General features: G+C 32.4%; 3 protein-coding genes across 4 annotated transcripts; 2 read left to right on the plus strand and 1 right to left on the minus strand.

Moving 5' to 3' along the window:
- The first annotated feature begins 5,604 nt into the window (after window positions 1-5,604).
- On the plus strand, window positions 5,605-9,077 carry LOC116131119 (ADP-ribosylation factor-like protein 5). The gene is made up of 3 exons (XM_031416754.1): window positions 5,605-5,757; window positions 5,919-6,128; window positions 8,419-9,077. The coding sequence occupies exons 2-3, from the start codon at window positions 5,937-5,939 to the stop codon at window positions 8,776-8,778; spliced, it is 552 nt and encodes a 183-aa protein (XP_031272614.1). The 5' UTR covers window positions 5,605-5,757; window positions 5,919-5,936; the 3' UTR covers window positions 8,779-9,077.
- Window positions 9,031-13,246, minus strand: LOC116131120 (guanine nucleotide-binding protein subunit gamma 1). Of its 2 annotated transcripts, XR_004128211.1 has the most exons (5): window positions 12,676-13,246; window positions 9,706-9,758; window positions 9,555-9,599; window positions 9,166-9,444; window positions 9,031-9,088 (listed from the first exon to the last, which is right to left on the minus strand). XR_004128211.1 is itself a non-coding variant. In XM_031416755.1 (4 exons), exons 1-4 carry the CDS (start codon window positions 12,808-12,810, stop codon window positions 9,360-9,362), a joined length of 318 nt encoding a protein of 105 aa, XP_031272615.1. In that variant the 5' UTR covers window positions 12,811-13,246; the 3' UTR covers window positions 9,080-9,359. The 2 variants fall into 2 exon arrangements, 1 of the variants encoding a protein (XP_031272615.1); XM_031416755.1 differs by having other exon boundaries at window positions 9,080-9,444.
- Window positions 13,247-17,612: 4,366 nt separating this feature from the next.
- LOC116131169 (vegetative cell wall protein gp1-like) lies at window positions 17,613-18,068 on the plus strand. The gene has a single exon (XM_031416809.1). The coding sequence runs from the start codon at window positions 17,613-17,615 to the stop codon at window positions 18,066-18,068; it is 456 nt and encodes a 151-aa protein (XP_031272669.1).

Genomic DNA, 18,068 nt, shown 5'->3' on the forward strand with positions numbered 1-18,068 from the left:
CAACGGCTCATTTAAGGGAAGGGAGAATTATTATATTATGCAGTCGGTTTTATTGTATTTTGATTACGTGTTTTGTGATTATTAGTTAGAATCAGGAATATGACTTAAAGGGATAGCGGTATTCATTTTGAAGCCATTTGATTGGTGGCTTGGTTTTTAGTTGGGCTGATGTGGAATTTGACGTGGATGAAGTCGGTGCATGTGGGATTGGTGTTTCATATTTACTAGGCAAAAGATTTTTTGTTTTTTCCTTTTTTTGGAATATGCTTAGTAGCAAATAGAATCTAACAATAGTTTTAAGTAGATCTTTAGCCCCATTTTTTTTTTTTAAAACAGTTTTTGGTATTATCACAATCATCTAACAATACTAATTGAGTGATTCAGTCATTTTTAGTAAATGATATATTTTTCTCCATTATCATAACTCCTCCTAATATATAGTTCTGATTGTGATAATTTAAATTTTAAAATAATTTATCAACACATGTTTAAAGAATGATAAAATTTATATTAATAAACCACTACGGTCAAAAAGTAAAAAAAAGTTTTATAAACTTTTAAATTTAAGTCCCTTAAGGTTCTAATAAGGATGATCATTAGGGTTTTTACCTGACCAACGATTCTGAATCCTCGGATATACCTCTAGTGATAAAAAAAATCATATTAATATTATTTTTGTTTTAATTTTTAATATTTAATATTCTACTATGAAGTTTATAGTACTTCTAATCATATATATAAATATATTTTCTTGCAAAGATAGTTTATTACTGAGAAAACACATGGACTTTATCCCTCTTATTAGTCGTAAATAATCAAAATTTGGCACTTAATTACAGTTTTGTGGTATCAAACTCTACAATATCAAATAAAGTGTAATATAATAAAAACAAATAAATAAAATTAAAAAACATGGGAAAAATCGAAGATAATTTGGTGTGTGGAAGTGCAACTACTTTTATCAGCAAATTTATCACGTCAACTGTTGAAATAATAATGATAATAATAATAATAATAAAGTAGAATCTTAATATTGGTGCAATATAATCATAAAATTTACACTATTTAATTAAGGCTAATCTTTTAGAGTCCTTCAATAATTTGAACATGGAAATTTTTAGTAATTTGAATTACTTTTAAGCGTCAAAGGCTTTTTATATTGATTTTATGATATTCAACTGAACAAAAGTATTGTTACACTAAAAACATATTTTATAAGTGATTTTGTAGATACTTTAGAATTAATCCATCTGTTTGGTTCAAAAATCATTAAAAATATCATTATAATTATTAAAATTCCATTTAAAAATATCAAACAATTTTTTTACAAAATTACAATAATCACTTGATACGGGACATTTAAAGCATATAATTTGACTACTAAACCATCTCACAAAAAATAAAAAAAATAATTTTCACCAAGATATATTAAAAAAGAAGTATTTATAAAGATTTAAAGACCGTTTAAAAACCAAGAAAACAAAAATAAAGGGATCTACTATACTGCCTATATCAACAATAATTTTTTTTTTTTTTGTTTTTTTGTTTCTTCTTGTCGTAGGATAATTAAATTTTATTTTACAAGTTTCACTCTTTATATTAATATGACTCATACGTGGAACGTTATTAATCTAATAATAATGTGATAGTTTCATTAAAAAATTAAACAAAAATGTCATAGTATTATTAAAAAATTAAAGAAAACACTCCAATCTTGTTCAATATAATAAACCCATTTGAACTTAAAATCCAAACTTAATAGATAACAATATTTTTAATTAGACAAAAGGAAACATAATAAGAGACACTGAATTATTAAATATTTATTAGGAATGGATTTTCAGTCATGTAAAACTTTTTTTTCACAAAACTATTTTCAGTGTAAATTAATTATAGATTTAAAAAACTATAAATGAAAAAAAAAAAAATCTCTTAAAGATGAGTTCGACGGTGATACTTATAAAAATTATGTTGAATATTATAAATTAAATTTCATTTATGTTTTATATGAAGCATTTTTTTATGTCGAATATTATCAGTAAAAGAACATTAGACTACCTTAAAGTTTTCAAATGTATACTAGGATGATAACTTTCACACATCTTATTGGATCGTCAAAGTTTGAAAAATATACATTGATACCCCTTTACCCTCTCAAATGAACCCTCCAAGTTTCAACACTTTATCACATAAACCCCTTTGACCTAACTTTGGTGCATGGTCGGTTAGGTTTACAAAACGCTTTATTATAGAAGTAAAGTAACCATTTTACCCCTACCCATTATTATAATATCAAAGTTATCATTTTTCCTATTTATCACAAACGGGAGTATATTGGAGTAAGAACAAAGGGGTATTTATGATATAATTTTCAAACTTTGAGATCTATTTGATAAAAAGTGAATTATTATCCTAATTATAAATTTTTGGGATAAATTTGGAAACATCAAATAATTATCTACAATATCCTCTTATTATGAATCTTGAATGGCTGTTAAAATTAAATGAATAAATAACAATAAAGATAGATCGATAAACTTTTCTTATTAATTTTCTCACACAAACGCGATATGATAGTTTATAATTAATTATCAAAATTTATTATTGGATAAGTGAGATTTATTACAAATTAATCAATTACGAATCATCACGTCGTCGTGTTTAAAGTTAATAAAATATGTTCGTGAGCCTAATATTACCCAATAAATAAATAAGCTGATCCATTGACACGTAACCCACCAGGTTGGCCCAAACACAAACGAACTTCACTTTCTCTTGGATTTCTTCTCCTTCAACAGTTCGATGTCGTAAATTATAAATATGTATAAAATTATAAATTATTCCCAACACTTTTATCATTTGCAAAATAAATAGATCTTTATCGAAATTCTCTCAATCACGTTTCAATCTCCTCCAATCTATCACCGCCGTCCATTTCATCGTCCCAAAATCTCTCTGTCCAGGTTCCGTCACAACCCTCCGTTTGTATATATGCATTCGCCAATCATCTCATTTAGATCCTTCTTCAAATCGATTTCGTTTTATTAGTACGAGTTCCGCAAGAAAATTATTATTCAATAGTTTAATTTTTGTAATTCAGTGTTCAAATAATTTGATTTTTCAGGTATTGAAAGGGGAAATCATGGGAGCGCTATTATCCAAGTTTTGGTTCATGTTTTTTCCGGGAAAGGATTACAAGATAGTGATTGTAGGGTTGGATAATGCCGGGAAAACGACGACGCTTTACAAGTTGCACTTAGGTGATGTTGTAACCACCCACCCTACCGTTGGTAGCAACGTTGAGGAGCTCGTTTATAAGAACATTCGATTTGAGGTGCGTTTATGACATCAAAGCTTCATTTTTTATTTATTTATTTATTTTTATTTTTTTACATTCTTTTTAATTTTCTTATTCAATTTATAATAAGTTGGGATGAAATAATTTGTTAATATGGGTGTAAACTTGTTTTTTGGGCTTCATGATAAGTTTAGAGTTCAGAAATTTCCAACTTATTATTTGCGTATAAATGAATAAATATATTTTCTTGCAAAGATAGTTTATTACTGAGAAAACACATGGACTTTATCTCTCTTATTAGTCGTAAATAATTAAATTTTGGCACTTAATTATAGTTTGGTGGTATCAAACTCTACAATATCAAATAAAGTGTAATATAATAAAAACAAATAAATAAAATTAAAAAACATCGGAAAAATCGAAGATGATTTGGTGTGTGGAAGTGCAACTACTTTTATCAGCAAATTTATCACGTCAACTGTTGAAATAATAATGATAATAATAATAATAATAAAGTAGAATCTTAATATTGGTGCAATATAATCATAAAATTTACACTATTTAATTAAGGCTAATCTTTTAGAGTCCTTCAATAATTTGAGTATGGAAATTTTTAGTAATTTGAATTACTTTTATGCGTCAAAGGCTTTTTATATTGATTTTATGATATTCAACTAAACAAAAGTATTGTTACACTAAAAACATATTTTATAAGTGATTTTGTAGATACTTTAGAATTAATCCATCTGTTTCGTTCAAAAATCATTAAAAATATCATTATAATTATTAAAATTCCATTTAAAAATATCAAACAATTATTTTACAAAATGACAAAAATCACTTGATACGGGACATTTAAAGCATATAATTTGACTACTAAACCATCTCATAAAAAATAAAAAAAATAATTTTCACCAAGATATATTACAAAATAAGTATTTATAAAGATTTAAATACCGTTTAAAAACCAAGAAAACAAAAATAAAGGGATCTACTATACTGCCTATATCGACAATAAATAAAAAAAATATATTTTTTTTTTGTTTCTTCTTATCGTAGGAGAATTAAATTTTATTTTATAAGTTTCACTCTTTATATTAATATGACTCATACGTGGAACGTTATTAATCTAATAATAATGTGATGGTTTCATTAAAAAATTAAACAAAAATGTCACATTATTATTAAAAAATTAAAGAAAACACTCCAATCTTGTTCAATATAATAAACCCATTTGAACTTAAAATCCAAACTTAACAGATAACAATATTTTTTATTAGACAAAAGGAAACATAATAAGAGACACTAAATTATTAAATATTTATTAGGAATGGATTTTCAGTCATGTAAAACTTTTTTTTCACAAAACTATTTTCAGTGTAAATTAATTATAGATTTAAAAAACTATAAATGAAAAAAAAAAATCTCTTAAAGATGAGATCGACGGTGATACTTACAAAAATTATGTTGAATATTATAAATTAAATTTCATTTATGTTTTATATGAAGCATTTTTTTATGGCGAATATTATCAGTAGGAGAACATCATAGACTACCTTAAAGTTTTCAAATTTATACTAGGATGATAACTTTCACAGCTTTTTCGTGGATCCTCAAAGTTTGACAAATATCATGATACCCCTTTACCTTATCAAGTGACACGAACCCTCCAAGTTTCAACACTTTGTCACATAAACCCCTTTGACCAAATCTTGTTGCATTGCATGGTCGGTTTGGTTTACAAAACGCTTTATTATAGAATAAAGTAACCATTTTACCCCTACCCATTATTATAAGATCAAAGTTATCATTTTTCCTATTTATCACAAACGGTAGTATATTGGAGTTAGAACAAAGGGGTATTTATGATATAATTTTCAAACTTTGAGATCTATTTGATAAAAAGTGAATTATTATCCTGATTATAAATTTTTGGGATAAATTTGGAAACATTAAAGAATTCTCTACAATATCCTCCTATTATGAATCTTGAATTGCTGTTAAAATTAAATAAATAAATAATAATAAAGATAGACTAATAAATTCTTCTTATTAATTTTCTCACATAAAGCCGACAGTTTATAATTGATTAATCAAACTTATTGTTGGATAGATGAAATCTATTATAAATTATTACATTGTATTTGGAAGAAAAAATTAATAAAATATTGATGGGCTTCGTATTACCCGATAAATAAATAAATAAATAAACTGGTCCACTGACACGTAACCCACCCGGGTGGCCCAAACACAAACGAAGTTCACTTTCTCTTGGATTTCTTCTCCTTCAACGGTTCGATGTCGTAAATTATAAATATATATAAAATTATAAATTATTCCCAACACTTTTATCATTTGCAAAACAAATAGATCTTTATCGCAATTCTCTCAATCACGTTTCAATCTCCTCCAATCTATCACCGCCGTCCATTTCATCGTCCCAAAATCTCTCTGTCCAGGTTCCATCGCAACCCTCCGTTTGTATATATTCATTCGCCAATCATCTCATTTAGATCCTTCTTCAAATCGATTTCGTTTTATTACTACGAGTTCCGCAAGAAAATTATTATTCAATAGTTTAATTTTTGTAATTCAGTGTTCAAATAATTTGATTTTTCAGGTATTGAAAGGGGAAATCATGGGAGCGCTATTATCCAAGTTTTGGTTCATGTTTTTTCCGGGAAAGGATTACAAGATTGTGATTGTAGGGTTGGATAATGCCGGGAAAACGACGACGCTTTACAAGTTGCACTTAGGTGATGTTGTAACCACCCACCCTACCGTTGGTAGCAACGTTGAGGAGCTTGTTTATAAGAACATTCGATTTGAGGTGCGTTTATGACAGCAAAGCTTCATTTTTTTTTATTTTTTTTTACGTTCTTTTTAATTTTCTTATTCAATTTATAATAAGTTGGGATGAAGTAATTTGTTAATATGGGTGTAAACTTGTTTTTTGGGCTTCATGATAAGTTTAGAGTTCAGAAATTTCCAACTTATTATTTGCGTATAAATAAAAGGAAAGAAGTGCATTATGGTTGATCCTCTTTGTGTGAATTGCGTGGGTCTATATATATTGTTAAAGGACAAAAGGTGGAATACGTGAATTGGAATTTGTCTTTTTCATTATGCTTGTTGGTTTGAGAACATTCAGTTAGTTCCTTGATTGTTCAAATGGTCCCTCAAGCTAAGTTTGGGTTTGCCCTAATTGTTTCAATTAGTTGAGATTATCAGAGTTGCTCTATACTAAGGTTTCTCATCATTTATTGTGATTTATACTCTAGTTTTGGGTTAGGGTAGGCAGATAAAGTCTGGATGCTAATGCCCTTTTTAAGATGCTATATTTAGAACTCCTTTGCTGGGGACTGCATAAATTTATTTACAAGATTGTTAAGAGAAGGGAAATTTTGGATGCAGATTGATATGGTAGTAAACTGAGGAGGAGGATTAATATGGTAGTAAACTGAGGAGGAGGATTAACATCTAATAGGTTAAAGAAGTCGATACATTAGGCTGCCTTCTTGAAATTTTGGATATATTTTTAAGATTTCATACTGGAATTTTGCGAAATTCTTATTCCTCCGGAATTATGCTTTGTTGTAAACGACTTCAAGCTTCCCTGTTTTGATTTTTTGAAAATATTCATTGTTAGACGTGCATCTCAAAATGAAATGAACCAGTGTCAACATTTGTCTCAATTTGTCCAACCTCATTGTTTCTCAGGTTCTTGTCTCCTTCTGTTGCATTGTTTCCGATGTGAGATTTTTTAAATTGCCGTTATTTAGATTGATTAGTTAACAAAGCTGAAAAGTATTTGAAGTGCCAAATGTTTGAAAGGTCTGCCATGTATGACATGTATGGCATTGCTATATAAATCTTATCTCACTCAGAAGGTTGGGGTTTAAATGTTAGTGAAAAGAAAGACTTGAATGATTGTGATGCAGTTATTTTTTATTTATTTTATTTTATTTTTCTATTTTTTGATACCTAGAAATCCCTTGACCTTCACTTCATGTTCACCAAGTTCTAAATTGAGTGCTATTTTCAATGCGATGTAATATCTCAAGTAGATGGCCCCGAAGGGATTTGAACCCTTTACCTCTTAAATGAAATCAAGGGCTTTTATCTCTACCCAACCCCATGGAGTTTATGGAGTTAACTAGCATAGGTAATTTAGCCTTACATGCCTTTGTTCCATAGATTGTTGATTTCTTTCACTGAAGGAGAATATTTGCTCTTCATGATATCTAGCTATTAAGAATGCTGTGCCAGGCCCACCTAAAAATGCAATTGTATCATGTAACAAGAAGTATCGCTGAGAATCCATATTGTTATTTAGATTTGGTAAAGGTTTCAATAAGCTGTGACAAAGTGGCTAATATAATCTGCCACATTTTTCAAAGTGATGGAGTGTGTATTTTTGTTTAATTTGTTCCATAGTGAATATGTTTACCAAGATCAAGTATAGTGTATGGCATATTTAAACATACTGTTGATTTAGTGCTAACTGTCCTTGTTTCTGTTGGTTTTATACTTACTCCCCAGAAAGGTGGGGTGGGTCGAGGAGTTCTAGATGGTTGAAAGAACTTTTAGTTGTAAACTGGGGACACTGTTCTGATGTTGTTTGAGTGCTTGGGTCTCTTTTACACAGATGATGATGAGCTGAACATGGAACGGAATTTTATGCATGTCATTGCTGCCTTAATAGAACTAGTAAATTCTCCTATCCAATTAAATACATATATAAACCACCAGGTGGTTTGCTAATAATGAGAAAATTTTGTTTTTCAAGTAATCTGTATTTACAAAAGCAACATTTTTTGTAGTATGCCTTACAATATTAATTGCAGGACAATAATATTAATTTGGCTGATTAATGGATTTAATATGGTACCAACTATTTTATATCAGAGGGAAGAATCTAAGGCTTAGAAGTAACACTTTTAAAGTTTTTTATTGGTCAAATTTGTGGGTCTTGTTTTGATAAAGTTTGTATTAGGGTAGATAGGTTTGTTATTTCCTTCATATTTCATTGTAATCTTTACCCTTTCTACTATGTCCAATGTAGTTTGTATAAAACTTGGTGCCTACGCATGCTTATTTACCAATGTTGTTTGTGTCAGGCCTGGGATGTTGGTGGACAAGAAAGGCTAAGAACATCATGGGCGACTTATTATCGTGGTACTCATGCTGTGGTTGTGGTTATAGACAGCACTGATAGAGCCAGGATTTCCATTATGAAGGATGAACTCTTCAGGCTTCTTGGGCATGACGAGTTACAACATTCAGTTGTCCTTATCTTTGCAAATAAACAAGACCTCAAGGATGCCATGACCCCAGCTGAAATCACCGATGCTCTTTCTCTTCACAGCATCAAGAATCATGATTGGCACATCCAAGCCTGCAGTGCACTTACTGGAGATGGGTTGTATGATGGTCTAGAGTGGATTAGCCAGCGGGTTACCGGAAAATCCCCAAGTTGAAAAGGGGAAGAAATTAACCAAGGAGAAGGTTCATCATTCACATATGCGGGGGTTCAAGGATGAGTAAGAAGCATGTTTTCTGTACCATGTAACTCTGTAACAGCCTTTCCTGATAAATTTGCAGATTGTTTTCACATTTTGATTGGATATTGAAAATTTGTCATGTTCTACACAGTACACATTGAAGCATCTCATTACTTTGCATCTCAGGCTTTAATGATGTGTAAAGAGATGCATATTTTTGTAAACTTACTGTACGAGTTACCCTTTGTTGAAAAATTTGTACATTCTCTTCTTCATTTTGATTTGCCTGAAAAAATTATGTTGTTCAGAAAGAGAGATGCTATAGAATAGCCATCATCTACACAATGAACTATGAAGCATTACATTGACAAGTGCCGATGCAGAATAAGCTTCAAAAAATTGTAACCCTCTGCACAATGAAGCTTTTAATTAAACATTTATCAATGACAGAAAGTATAGATTTGCAACTGTAACATGTAATCTGAAGCCTCGATGTATGAATGATAAAGGAAGTAATTGCTTGAAATCAGGTGTATGATAAAAAGGGTGCGAAATCATCAGAGAATCCAGCATCTGCAACCTTTTGACTCCTGAGGTCCTTCAAACCACCGATCCCATAATGGATTTAAAGGACCAGTTGTTCTGTCAAGCCAGGATAAATAGGAATCTCAGAAATTGTCAAAATTAGTTAAAAGATGACAAAAACATAATAATAATAATAATAAAGGAATGAATTTTATATTTTATATTACACTGGAAGTAGAGGATCTGGTCTAGCTTCCACATTACACAGCATTCTGGCACATAAAAAACAAAAATTAGCTTGCAGATTGATAGTAATCTAAAAAGTTCTTGAACAACAATTGAATCATCCAATAAAAATGATTTTATTATCATACTTACTCCTTGCATGCCATTGAGGCCTTCTCCATTCTGTCAAGTTCTTCCAGCTCTTCCTGCATCATAGTGTCGATTAAAATTACTTTGCTACTTCATCTAGTTATTTTAAAACAGAGCATAATATCAGTTAATAAGGTGACAGACTTGCTTTGCTTCTGATATGTTAGCATTATAGTATAACGAACGTAAAACTCATGAAATTAATTACTGAAGACCAAATAGAAATCATTCAATGTCTCTGAAAAATTCCTACAGATTTTTGTTCTGCCTGGCACACCACTTTCTTACGGTGATAACCACAAATAGTTCTCTTCACAGACAAAAACTCAATCATCTAGTCTGCCTTAAACCTCTCAAATTGCCTACAACATAGGAGGTAAAGGAACTGACAACTATTCAAGGAGGATCTATGTATAGCAATTGAAATTGCATCACTGAAGAACACATAATATGATAGCCAAACGAGAAATGGCAATATGACTTTCAGGTGGAAACAGGGTTCTCTCAAACATGGAAAGCAACAGTTATTTTGATTCCTTCTCTGGATTCTATGTCACTCAAAGAAGTTGAATGCAAAGTATGCCCCCTAAACATGAAAATACTGATTTTCAATGTTTTCTGAAAAACCAGAGCAACCCCTTGGTTTTCAGTAGCAATGATATCAAACCTGTTCTTAGAAAAACATTAAATTTCAGAAGTTTTGGTGCCCATTCACTTCCAACGTAACTTTAATAGTCAGCCAGTCTCATTGATCCATGTGTTTTGAATTCTGAGGGCTACATGAAACAGAAGCCTCCTTTTCTCAATGAGGTGACTTGCCCACCTTCCCTGGAAAGAAACTGAGTCCAGAGCCTCTAATATTTTTCTCCATGGCGATATGGTAACCTAAACCCCCTTCTGTCAACAGAAGATTGAGTAGAATCCTCAAATGCTCTCAACCATGAAGATATACCATCTAAGGCAGAGAGCAACTGTCTCAAGAGTACATGAAAATTCAAGTGTAGGAAGATCTTTTGCTGAACCCCAATACCTATATAAATTTTACAGGAGAACCTCTATGGCTAAACACTACCCTAGTTGACAGAATATAGTCTTGTAAAAGATGGGATAACCGATCAGTGGAAACTGTCTGGAAAAAGAAATGGATGAGATTAGAAAAGAAAGGAGAAGATTTCCCTTATCCCAAATTATTCGTTCATATAGATATAAAATACTGTTCTGATTTTTGTTTATAACTGGAAAGATGAATGTGGATGAGAGTACACTTCAGGTTGATCTACTTGGTGCACAAAAATATCTACATAATGCCTGCACAAACAAGAGTACATAGAAGAGAACTCTAATTTTCCATGCTGGTGATGCCCTGTTGGGGTGCGGAGGGTTTTACCACATCCCTGAAATTATGCTTCCAAAATTTTGAAATTCCTCAGCCAATGAAGTTACACATTCCTGTCTATATACAACTTTTCCTTCTTTCCGAAAACAATAAATCTACAAAAGACATTTGATAACTTTTCATTTTACTGATCTTATGCCACACTATGCTCTCCCAATACTCACAGCCAGGAAGCCCATACCATTCTTGCTCAATTCTAATAATCACTTATTTGTGACCTCTTCGAAGATAGAATTGTTACCTTTTATCTCTTTGTGGATATCTAGTCTACTGATTGCTTTACTCATTAGTTTTCTTAGTAAAATGAAACAATATCTTATTAAACAATTATACACATTAATAACTTAATTCTGACCTCAAAATAAAAATTAACTCTTCCAGAGAAAACTCAAACATATTCAATGTTAAGCAGACGGGTTTTATAGTGAAAGACAGTTGGCTTCACATGTGCACCAGATATAATCTTTTCTATTTTTAGTAAAAACAAAAAGTCCATGAGAAAAGAATCATAATTGTTTTTTCTAAACTCCGGCCTGCAGTAGTTTTCCCTAATCCTTGGAGACAAATACATGTTGAGCATATACATAATATGATTGTCACAAAAGGGCATGAAAAATGAAGAATCCTATGAAAACTGAAAATAAGCCAGACCCAGATTCAAGAAGACCAAAATTTATGGGCAAGCACTGCAATAATACAATGTGAGAGTTAACAACCAAACTGCAAGCTCATAAAATTCATTGCTCGATTCTAGGGGGAAAAAGGTGTACTTCAATTATAAATTTGGGCATGTTAAAGAAATTGATTCTAACTGAAAGAAGGATGCCCTTGTAAATTATCATAAATTAAAAATTACCAGCTGTTTGCCAAGACTACCTTCTATAGTATTCCACTATTCCTATAGCAAAGCCAACTGAGCTTCCTCATATTGGGTAAAGAGTCACCAGAGAAATAAGATACTTGCTTTATTGTTTACTTGAATACTACGGAACAAACCTAACCAGAAGTGATTTTACATAAATTTCAAATAAAACTTGTCACAATCAAGAAATTTAAGCATTAAAAATTCACTTCTGGAAAGACTTAAAGTCGCATAAATGAAACAATCCTTACTTTCTAGGCCTAATAAAAAAAATGTCACTGGGCCACACAATATTGCATGAACAATACCTACAGCCAAGGTCCACATAAGAATCCTGTATTCTCATGCGAATACAGGATATCAATAAACCAAAACAACCGATCCACCAAACAAGTATAACCTCAGCAATAAACTAAGCAGTAACCAATTTGCCTAGCTCAGTACTGTTTTTTTAAATCAATGAAAATTGAAAACCAGTAGATAATAAACTACCTCTGCATTCATTTCCACAAATTAAACACACCAATTCTGTTAACCACTGAATTGTAACTTCAACTATGAAATCCAAATAAAAAAAGATTTAACCATTTTACCCTCCGATCATAAACAATGCACAGGTTAGTGCCATACAATTATCCATTACAAGATTCCCATTTCTCTCTTTTATAAGCAAAATAAAAAAACAATAAGAATGAAACAGTATATAAGAACTAACCTCTAAGAATCTAGCTTCTTGCTCAAGGCGTTTAAGTTCAGCTTGTATTCTGTGCTTGCCTCGAGTATCACTAGCTGCCAAAGACTGACTTCTCTGAGTTATCGATAAAACAGAACCGGACCTATCCGATTGCATCTCTCAATATATCAAATACGAAAAAGGAAACGAAAGAAAACAAAACAAAAGCCCTATCTTTATTTAAGGAAAACAAAAACAAAAACAAAACAAAACAAAAAGCTTGAGAGTATGATAAAACTGATATATGTATCAAGAAAAAGAAGGCACAGGAGAAAAAAACAAGGATGACCCAGATGAAATCTTGATGGACCCCGTGAAGTAAGGAGTAAGAAGCGTGCTGTATTAAAGGAAAAACAAAAACTCTTTTACAAAGAGACGGATCTAAACACTATCTATGTATGTATCTAGGCAACTGTTGATTTCAAAGTACACAGAGACAGACGACAGACAAACAGAGAGATAGAAAAAAGAAAGAAAGGGGTTTCGAAACTTTTGAATGGAGTGTAGGTAAAAAAGAGAACTTTATTATTCTTCCTTTCTTTGTTTGGTTGTGTTTTGTTTTGTTTCGTATTATCAACTATCACAGTAGCAGCCTCTTCTTTTGTTTCCTCTCATTTTCTGTCTTTTTTTGTCTCTCTATCTACTACCTATGGTTTTGGTCATTCCAACCTTGTTTTATTCCACTCGCACTGCGTAGAGCGTGTGAAATGTTAGGTAAAACTAAAAATAACTAATAATATATCATATTTTAATATCACATTAATTTAATAATAGTTCTATATAATTAGATGAATTTAGATGAGAAATTAAAATTAATTTTTTTTTAATATCAATTATACAATTTTAAATTGAAACTATTGGTTTATCATGAAGACATGAACTATCGGTTATGAAATCTTTTAAAAATTTATGTTATAATAACTTGATTTTTTTTTATTAATCTATATATGCTTTATATTTATCATATTATTCTTAATAACATACTTATGTATGATCTTGTAGATTAATTTTTAGATAGTTTGAAAATATCTAAATTATGACAAAAAGTTTCATATAAAGTTTATATTTTTATCCATGGTATGAATTCTCCAAATTAGTACTCGTTATATTAATTCACCTTAAAACAAAAAAAGAATGCAATCAAACGTCAAATAAAAATAATAATTTGAAAAGTGATGTTAGTCTATATCAAATATAAAAGTGGGTGGAGAAAATTTTGTCATTCCATATTAAATAAAAATGAGTTAAGAATTATTACATAGTTTGAGAAATATAGAAAGTAATTAAACCGGTGATGGAAATTGTATGAATTTATAGTACCAAAATAAAAATAAAAATAAAAATTCCAATCGAGAAAATTCTGAAATAGTAAGAAATGTGGAGGTGTAGTCAATTGCTGAGAAGGGGCGTGGGCGGGGAGCGGTGGCCCTACGGTGCTTGACACATGAAAGTCCAGTACAGAGGTAGCATGTCGTTGTCTTGTCTTTGGTCTCGTGTGGCGTGTGAAGACACGCTGCTCTTTTAAAAAGAGTGAGCGCGTCCAACTTTTCATCCTTTTGGTCTGTGTTTGTGTTTCCTAAAGCTCCTCTGCTTCTCTTTCAAACCTTATTTTTTCCAAGTTGGCTTCCAAACGAATCTCTTTGAAGACACGAGGACACTTTCATGTCATTCTGTACTAACTCTGTCACCTTAGGAGAACCCAATTTTTTTTTTTAAAGAAAATCTTTTAATTGCTGGGTAAAGCCCTGCTCATAATTTTCCTTATTTTTTCTTTATATATATTCATGGTGATGAGTGGACAACCAACTAAATAAAAAAAAAGTATTCATAATTAAACAATTAATTCTATCATTAAAATAATATAAATAAGATGATCTTCCATATGAGTCCCAGTTTTTGGGATGTCTGGACTCTCAAGAGAAAATAATAATAATAAAAGGCATTAATTTAGATTGAAAATGATGTTTCAATTTTCACGATGGAAGGCACTTTGAACATAAAAGTATTTTTAGTTTCTGTAAAGCCAGAATTTTTTATGAATTACTTTATAAAAGTCCCTTATCACATAATCATAAACATTTATTTCCACGATTCCACATTGTTTCTTTTCTTTAAGATACAACTGTATTATATTTACTACCTTTTTTTTTTTCTTTTTTTTGAATGATGAAAGATATTCTGGTACATTTCAATTAATTTTTAAAAATTTTTGAATTATTAATTAAATAAAAATTTTAATAATTATTTTTATTAATAATGATCCAAATTTAAAATCTTTTAAATAATACACCCTACAATCATTATGAAATCCTGACAACATCACCTTTACAACTACGCGAAATTTCTCATTTCAGTTCCAACCTCACAATCAATTAATCAAACACAGACCGATTCGACGCCAAAACCTTGGTGGCTAGACATCCCCAAGACTGCTGGTGCTCAAGCTGGGGGAGATCTTACACCACCAGAATTGACCACCGCAACTACACGTGATGCTTCGCCGCTTGGACCGGACCCAAACCTAGGCCTGGTGTTTCCAGGTCCACCTTGCCTACACCACCGTTTCCTGACGTTCCAGTGAAACTGCCCCAAAATCCACAGCCCAAACCTCCAGATGAGGCACCGCCTCCCTCTCCAGCAGATTAAGTGTCGTCCCCACAGGTGCCGCCGCAACCACGTCCACCTGTGCCTCCAGATATTTAGTCTCCACATTTTGTTCATATCTTTTTCTAGAAATCTTGTATCATGCAGTTTCTATAAGAATGTTTATTTTTCTCCTATATTACCTATGGCAATGCTTAAAATAAATTAGTTTATATAGTAAATCTTGGTAATCTTTCATTGAAGCTACAAAATAATGGAGGTTTTTAATTGATCGTCAATGAAGAATACCAAATTTTTTCAGTTGTAAAACTTGTTAAAAAAAATAAAATAAAATAATCTCGTTATTTATAGAATATAATTTTGTTTTTCTATAGAAGTGATCATTTACCTGCAATGTTTAAGTTTTGAGTCCTGTGATAATGTTTGGCGAAATATTGTAGCTAATTGATTTCAGTTTTAATAGTTTCGAGTAAATTAGTTCACATGTATAATAATTTGTAATCGTAACTATAAACTAATGTTTTAATAACTAACCCAAGGTGAAACTCGACAAAGTTGTCAGGTTGACCGGTTTAATTGGTTTGACCGGTGGGTCATTGACCAGTTTAATCAATTTGACTGACGGGTCAAACCAATTACATCAACGAGTCTACAAGTTTAAAATTCAGCAAATACACCCATGAAACTTACACTTAAGTCCCTATAGGTTTGAAATCCAACAAACACACTCCAAATGCAATTGACGATTAACTGGTTGGTGGCAGTGGCACCAAATGCAATCTCAATCATCCTTTGAGCCATTCTCTAGTAAATTTGCCCAAGATCTGGCTGAAATCGAACCATCGCCAGCGTCGACAACCCTCCCCATCAGCACGAAAATATTCCCCTCAGCTTCCTGACCAAAACCCATCTACCCTCTCATGTTTAGGGGTGAGTAGTTTCGAGTATCCTACATTTTTCAAGGGAACCGCACAGTGCAGGTTCCCAAAAACAGGAACTGGAACCAGAACCTGTCGGTTTCGGTTCTTAAATTCAAGGAACCAGAACCTGAAATGCAGGTTCTCAATCTTTACCCGGGTACCCCGTAAGAAATCAATTACCCCCATATTACTTTAAAAATTGACAAAAATACCTCAAAAGTTTACAAATACACCCCTAACAAATTAAGGAAACCTACATTTAGTAGTTTCCAACTTTTGATTACTCATTCATTTGTGTCCAATGTGACTCATAAATCATCTAATCTCTAGGCAACACTTAAATTCAATCAGTTCATCACAATTTATATAAAATTTCTCAATCAAAACCAAAACACAAGCAGGTTCCAATCCGAGTACCCGCTTCAGGTTCTTTTCTCAGGTTCTGATTCCGGAACTTGTAGGAACCACAATCGCACAATGTCGGTTCCAATAAATGGAACCGAAACCTACCCGCATAATGTCGGTTCCGGTTTCGATTCTACCTGTAGGTTCCGGTTCTACCCATTACCCGTGCTCACCCCTACTCTTGTTCACTCTCATGAAACTTTTGCATTTCTCGGATGTTTCACTCACCAAAAATCACCTCCATCGCCATCTTTCAACTCACCACACTTCCTTTTGAAAACCCCCAAAATCCTGGCCACCTTCTACTCACAGATTGCAAATTGTAAATCTAGGGTTTAGATGAATTGTGAAATTGGATTCTCGGCCCTATGAAGGCTCTAGGTCTTGCAAATTGCAAATCTAGGGTTTAGGTGAATTGTGAAATTGGATATCCGACCCTACGAAGGCTCCGAGTCTCTGTTAAATCGGTTAACCCGACAGGGCCGTATAAACCTATATTTGGAGAGAACTTCTGACTTCGATCAAGCTCCTAATTTTGCCCATATACATCAGAAAACGAATCTGGAATATATATATGTTAGTGAAATTGAAATACATAGAGAACAAAATTGGAAGAAGTTTTAACCTGCGACTTGCCGCATAACATTTTATGTAGTTCCATACTTCCATTTAGTATGTAGCATAAGTATATGAAGTTTTTCTTTTGTTTGACCGAGTTTTAAACAAGAAACAAAACAGAAACAGTGGGTATTCTGCATGCTAGGCGTACACTTGTCATCTCAGTGACACCTGGTCCTACGTGTCATCCTTCCACGATATAATCATTCAAGTACGTGGTTTATTTCTAGGTTGATTTGCTCATCGTTCCCGAAGAGAAAAATGTCCAACACTACTGTCTCTGCAATCTCATCAAACCTCATGAGAAAAGCGATCCCGTTGTGTCCATCCACACCTAAAACTCCATTAATTCTCGCACTTTCTTCTGCCGCAATGCCGCATAAGTACGGGATCACCACTAGACGTCTCGGAAACGCAAGAAACAAACTGCGTCTTTCGGTTGCCAATGTTGCCGCCTCCGCTACACCAGAGTTTCTGGGAAAAACCCCAGCAGAATTCCCTTCTAAAGATCCGGACTATCAACCGAGTCCTTTTCCATCTGAAATTCCCAGGATTCCAGATACAGAGATAGATCCTATTCCACCAGAAATCACTACTATCCCTGGCCCAGATTACCCCGTTCCGCCCTCACCTTCACCACATACGCCTCCTGATAATCCTTTACCTCCGCCAGGCACGCCCCGACCACCACCACCGGATAAACTTCCACCTGACCCACCTCCGGATATCATCCCACCGCCTTTTACTCCGCCGAATATTGATCCGCCACCGACTATGCCACCGGATATTCTGCCACCTGGGGGAACCTTCGGTCCAGCTGTTTTATAG

The sequence above is a fragment of the Pistacia vera genome, unplaced genomic scaffold, assembly GCF_008641045.1.
Source record: "Pistacia vera cultivar Batoury unplaced genomic scaffold, PisVer_v2 Contig23, whole genome shotgun sequence".
NCBI lineage: Eukaryota > Viridiplantae > Streptophyta > Magnoliopsida > Sapindales > Anacardiaceae > Pistacia > Pistacia vera.

Bases quoted from the DNA above. Each gene is read 5' to 3' on its own strand.
- LOC116131119 (XM_031416754.1), top strand. From the start codon at position 5,937: ATGGGAGCGCTATTATCCAAGTTTTGGTTCATGTTTTTTCCGGGAAAG. The intron at 6,129-8,418 runs GTGCGTTTATGA...TGTTTGTGTCAG, and splicing joins ATAAGAACATTCGATTTGAG to GCCTGGGATGTTGGTGGACA.
- LOC116131120 (XM_031416755.1), bottom strand. From the start codon at position 12,810: ATGCAATCGGATAGGTCCGGTTCTGTTTTATCGATAACTCAGAGAAGT. The intron at 9,600-9,705 runs GTAAGTATGATA...TTTATGTGCCAG, and splicing joins GCCTCAATGGCATGCAAGGA to AATGCTGTGTAATGTGGAAG. The intron at 9,445-9,554 runs GTAATATAAAAT...CTGGCTTGACAG, and splicing joins CCAGATCCTCTACTTCCAGT to AACAACTGGTCCTTTAAATC.
- LOC116131169 (XM_031416809.1), top strand. From the start codon at position 17,613: ATGCCGCATAAGTACGGGATCACCACTAGACGTCTCGGAAACGCAAGA.